We start from the raw sequence: 6128 nt of genomic DNA, 5'->3' as shown, positions 1-6128 counted from the left end.
GAGTATTATTCAACTTCGAAAAGAAAGGAAATTGTGACCCATGCCACAACATGAATAAACATTGAGGACATTACGCTAAGTGAAATAAGTCAGGCATCAAAAAATGAATACCGTATAATTCTACTTACATGAGATACCTAGAGAAGTCAAATTCATAAAGACAGAAAGTAGAATGGTAGTTGCCAGGGGCTGATGGAAGGAAAGAATATAGAGTTACAGTTTAATGAGTATAGAATTTCAATTTCCCAAAATGAAAAGAATTGCAGTTGGATGGTATTGATGGCTACACAGCAATGTGAATGTACTTAATGCCACTGAACTGGGTACTGTAAAATGGCTAAGATGGTAAATTTTATATTATGTGTATTTTGCCATAATTTAAAAAAAGAACTCTTAGTACTTGATTTAGGTGGAAAAACTACCCTATATTCTGATTTTACTTTCTGTTTACATCTCAGTGAATTAAAGATTGTTTACTGTATGTGTTTAGCTCTGTATGTGCCTTCTTGTTTCTCTCTGATTCTTATTTCTCACCCACCAAGGAATGGTGAAGCAATTTTCTTATGGGCACAGTTCATGCTACAATCTGAGATTCAATTATGTAAAAATACCCTGGGAAATGACAATAGTTAACGGCTTCTTGGGAAATAATTATAAATACACATGTGTAGGTGTAAGTATTATTCATTGATCTGTGTACACGCCCTGCCTAAAAGGATAGAGCTACCTTGCCTGTCATTGCAACTGTAACACACATTGCAAGTGCCAACGTGAGGAGCCATGGCTGGTAAGTCTTCCCCAGGAGAGGATAGGTCTTAGGGAGGAATTAGTTTGGGAAAGGACTGCCTTTCTCACTAGGCTTTGTGAATGTTTGTGTGAGCAGCCTTGAGGTGGAGAGGGAAAGAAGAAGGGAGAGGCAGGGTGGGAAGATGCCCAGACTTGCACAGCATTTTTGAAGGAACAGATAAAGGCCAGGAAGAATCTGGGATCCTACTGGCATCTGCTATAATTTTGCTAGTGTTGTCTGCATTTGAAGAGTTACGTAGTTCAGGATGAGAATGGGCACAGGATGGGTATCAGCAGCTGTTGTTCTCAAAGGAAACAGTCCATTCCCTTCAAAATTCATGAAACTGTCAATTCCCTTCAAAATTCAAGAAATTGGGATGTGTCAGAACAGAATGACTTCTGATTTTTAGGAGATTAACAGAAAAATCATGAAATCAAGTTTCCCAGGTCACTCAGTGAGCATATGTAGGTAATGCTAGAATCAGAAGGAAGTACATGGAGTAAATGCAAAGGTATAAGACCATTCCTTGGGATTACTGTACTTATGGAGAGAAATGTTTAAATGATTGTTTCCCTGTTGGTAAATTGAGAGGGAAATTGTGTCGTGTTCATTATTTGAGGAATCTTTGTGCTTCCAACAGACCAACTCTTGCATAAAAAGAGAATAATTTTTATCCATTCAGTGGGTGCAGGCACAATAAATGCCTTGCTGGATTGCCTATTAGAGGATGAAATTATTAGCCAGGAAGACATGAACAAAGTGAGAGATGAAAATGACACTGTCATGGATAAGGCTCGAGTCTTGATTGACCTTGTTATCGGAAAAGGACCCAAGTCTTGCCTCAAATTTATCAAACATCTCTGTGAAGAAGACCCTCAACTTGCCGCAAAGATGGGTTTGCACAAAGGTAAGGTGGAATGATTCAACCTAATGTCCACATAGTGCCTGTATCTTCAATTCAATTATGATTTTCTTCACTTGTCTTGTCAGTCGATAATAGGGTTCCTATCATTTCAGACTCAGACCCTATTCCTTTATGCATGGTTCTAGCTTGTGTCTCTTCTCTTTACTTTTCTGTGTCCCTTGTACCTATTCTGTCAGTACCCTCTGCTGACTACAGCTCATCTCTAGTTCTATGTAGGTGGTAGATCATTACTGTAGTTCTTTTAAAGAGTCTAGATGTTTTTATCCTGAATCCTTGGAATGGTCCTGGGGAGCAATGTACAACATCGCTCCCTCTTGAGCCTAAGAAGCCCATGTATTTATTGGAAGAGAAGGTAAAAGCTCTTTTTTACCTACTACCCTGCTCTTACCCCATCTCCCTATTAAGTACTTTTCAGAATATACAAAGATGATGGAATTGTCAAAGAATAAATTGAGTGTGTACATAGAATTAAATATGCACTAAATAATTATATTTGCATGAAATTATATATGGATTCTCTTTGGAAGTCATCTCCTCTGCCTTTTCTTTTGTGTAATATAGTCTACTTGCATGGGGCTAGTCTACAGGCCATTCTCTGTAGCCTATCCCTTTGTATTTCTAGGCCTCCTATGAGCCCAGATGCAGGCTCTTGTATCTGAGCTGGCCCATTCCAGTAACACTTTTCTCCCTCCACAGAGTGAAGATGGGACTCTGGAGCACTTCAGAGACTTCCCAGAGCTTCTTCCAAGGGAGAAGACATTCTTGTGAGATTAAAAAAATAATCATAATAAAATGATTTTTTCAAACCTGATTAATAATAAATCTTTCATTTATTAATAAGTGATTTTTCAAACCTGATTTACAATAAATCTTGCATTCTCTCACATTACTTGCTTCTTATTCGTTCTCTCTCCATACCAACAAAGGATAATTCATCAATAATAATGAAAGTCATGATAATTGTAATGTAACTGAGAAAGTCCCTCCCTTTCCCTTCCTTTTGGTTTAGTTCATTTGCAATCCTGTAGAGACATGTACAGCCTACTTTGGTGCTTTTAGCACCGAGAGTCTGCTGTAATGGGAGTAAAATGAAGTCCCCACACAGAATTTTAAATAGCATTGCTTCTTTGTAATGTTCTCATCTAGTTGTTCAGGCCCAGGTCTATGACAACTACTCAACATAATAAACAAAACTTCCTTTCTGGGAAAATAATAGAGAAAATCCATGGCAGATACTCCATTGCTAGACATCAGGCTTCCACAAAAAAAAAGGTGTTCATAAAAGCACTGATAGCATTTCAAGTCCACATGGGCAGGGTGCAACAAGATATGACTTAACGTCTGAGGAATGGAGATTTGTGGAGTCAAGATAGTGTGATGGCATGTCATCGCTTTGCACCCTTCAGAGCAAAACACTGGCTATTAATTATGCTTAGGTTATCTTTTCCCTGTGTATATAGTGTTAAATAATAAAGCATTATTTAATGTCTTCTAGATGCCTCAGGATGTCTTCTAATTTGTTAACTCATGTCGATTTCTAAAATTTCTGGCATAGGTGCTAGCAAAGGATTGGGTGCCAGGAACAAAGGCCAATGAATTTCCTGAATTTTTTAGGTTTGTGCACTTTTTCCAAGTTCTTTAGCAAACTAAAATAGAACTTAATAGGATTCCTATCCTTCTTGAATTTGTCAGTCATAAATTGTGGAGAAAAGAATCATTATAGGTTGACACCAAATACAGTAAATGGGAATGTTTGTTATTTTCTTCTACAGAGGAGGTGTATGCCACTGACAGGAAGTGTTTATTTGAGATAAGTGATTAAGGTTACAGCTATTCTCATTTGTAATCAGATGGTTTAACTGAGAAAACACATTTTGAGGGTAATATTGTTTGGCTCTGTATCCCCACCCAAATCTCATCTTGTAGCTCCCATAATTACCATGTGTTGTGGCAGGGACCCTGTGGGAGATAAGTGAGTCACAGGGACGGGTCTTTCCCACGCTGTTCTTATAATGATGAATAAGTCTCATGAAATCTGATGGTATTAAAAATGGGAATTTCCCTACACAAGCTCTCTCTCTTTGCCTGTTATCATGCATGTAAAACGTGACTTGCTCCTTCTTGTCTTCTATTATGATTGTAAGGCCTCCCCAACCATGTGGAACTGTAAGTCCACTAAACCTCATTCTTTTGTAAATTGCCCAGTCTCAGACATTGTCTCGGAATAATACACAGGGAATTACATTTTGAGTATCGTTTGGCAGTATGCTCAGTATTCAAGGGAACGAGTTTGAGGTCAAGATAGGTCTGTCATAAACTCAGTGATCATTTGGAAATTATCTTAACCTTTTTGAGGCCCAAATTCCTTATATGTAAAAAGGAATTAAAAACACCATCCACATAGAGTCCTTGAAAGAATGAAATGCGTTTACAAAGGGCTAAACCCAATTCTTGCCAATGAATGAGCAAGCAATACATTTTTCCTGCATGTATAATAATTTTATTGATACCTTCATTTGTAGAGACATAGAATCATGATACAGAATAAAGGATAAAAGTCCAGGGAATACAAATCGTAACCCATATAATTTTTCTTTAACTCCATATAAAGTACGAAACCTATAAATAATCAAATCAAGACTGTAAAAGTCTCTCCAGTCTATATAATTTATGTGACGATTAGGGCAGCTCATGAGTATCCTCACCTTCAGTGAAGCTGTTAGAGCCAATTAGCGCCCCTGCTAAGAACCTTGGATAATTTATATTGGACAGCAACAGGCAATCAGCAGTGATGTCTGTGAGGTCACTGAAAGGAAGGATTTAAAGGAGTAGCTCAATCTAGGAGTCTTTTTTACTACCTAACCTGACTTGATCCCCTGAAGCCGAAAAGTAGCTAAACACAATGTGTTTTCAATCAACCTAGTAAACATATATCTAGATCAAATAGTAGAATCTAAAACAAAACAAAACAAAAACACGCAGTTCAAAACAATTTCTTTACTTCTCTTGAATCTCCCCTTCCTCAACCAGACAATCATCCATAAGCTCTTCTCACAAAAATATTTTGGAGTCATCACTGTTGGGGCCAGACAATTTTGGGGGCATATAAGTCATACCTCTATTTAAAACAAAACAATAGCTTTCCTGTGTTGGCCTTTAACATGACCAAAAAAGGTTATTCTCCATGTCCTTCTTACCTCTCCAGCCTCCTCGTGGAGTGCATTAGCATTGTAGAGTGGAGTGCTAAGCCCTTGATGCAGACTCTTTCCTCATTTCCATGTCTGCACTTTCCCCATCTCACTCTATTTCCTCTTATCAGAATGCTCTTCTCTTCAATCCATGCCTAACTTTTTATGATGCAGCCAGATGTCACTGCCCCATGGAAGCATGTATTGAAACTGACTGGCTTGCATTATTCCGATTATTTGCTTTTCTAATAACAGCTAGCTTTCTAGGAGGTCTTTACTGTGTGTCAGCCCTTAGTATCTTCTCATTTATTCTCCACAACAGCCTTACTAAATTACTATAATTAGTATAACTTAGTGCCACTTTTCAGAGATAACTTGCCCAATACCACAAAGCTAAGAGGGAGCTGTGATATTAATGGTGGCTGTGCATTCAAGACATCAATATATGGCATAAATAATGCCACTTACCTCCTGATCATAACATCTATCATAGATTGGAAGAGGTTCTATTTTTTATTTTAAGATGGTTATTTGTGTAAATTTTTCTATCCTAAATCATACATATAACTCCATGAGGACTCTGGGAACTTCTTTTTTTGGGGGGAGGGGGAGAGTTTTGTTCTTGTTAATAGAGTGCAGCGGTGCAATCTCGGCTCACTGCAACCTCCACCTCCTGGGTTCAAACAATTCTTCAGCCTCAGCCTCCACAGTAGCTGGAATAACAGGTGCCTGTCACCATGACAGGCTAATTTTTGTATTTTTTGTGGAGATGGGGTTTACCATGTTGGCCAGGCTGGTCTCCAACTTCTGACCTCAGGGGATCCACCCACCTCAGCCTCCCAATGTGCTGGGATTACAGGCATGAGCCAGTGCACCCAGCACACCCAGCTTAGTCTTTGTTTATTATTTTAGCCTCAGTGGCAAGCATAGAGCCTGGCATATCACAGACATCTTAGCAAATATTTATTGACATTTTCTGAATATTTTCAAGACTTGGGGGGAAATATTATTGATTTTCACAAGTATCTGTGATTCAGGGATCAAGGAGACATTTCTATTAACTGCCTTTTCCCAAAAGAAGAGCAAAAGGTTCTGTGAGTTGTACGAATTCTCTGATCCCTGACCTTTAAACATTCCTAATCTCTAAACATGTTCTTCTGAGTAACTTTACTCATTTATCTAAGTTTTCATGCTGGAGGTATGTACCCTATGACTGGGTGAAAGAAAG

General features: G+C 38.4%; 1 protein-coding gene across 1 annotated transcript; it reads left to right on the top strand.

The window, feature by feature from the left end:
* Positions 1-737: 737 nt before the first annotated feature.
* On the top strand, positions 738-2826 carry CARD18 (caspase recruitment domain family member 18). Its single transcript, XM_005579498.3, has 3 exons — positions 738-787; positions 1428-1694; positions 2409-2826. The coding sequence occupies exons 1-3, from the start codon at positions 781-783 to the stop codon at positions 2411-2413; spliced, it is 279 nt and encodes a 92-aa protein (XP_005579555.1). The 5' UTR covers positions 738-780; the 3' UTR covers positions 2414-2826.
* Positions 2827-6128: the final 3302 nt, after the last annotated feature.

The sequence above is a fragment of the Macaca fascicularis genome, chromosome 14, assembly GCF_037993035.2.
Source record: "Macaca fascicularis isolate 582-1 chromosome 14, T2T-MFA8v1.1".
Lineage (NCBI taxonomy): Eukaryota > Metazoa > Chordata > Mammalia > Primates > Cercopithecidae > Macaca > Macaca fascicularis.
This window is presented reverse-complemented; position numbering and strand designations above follow the sequence as displayed.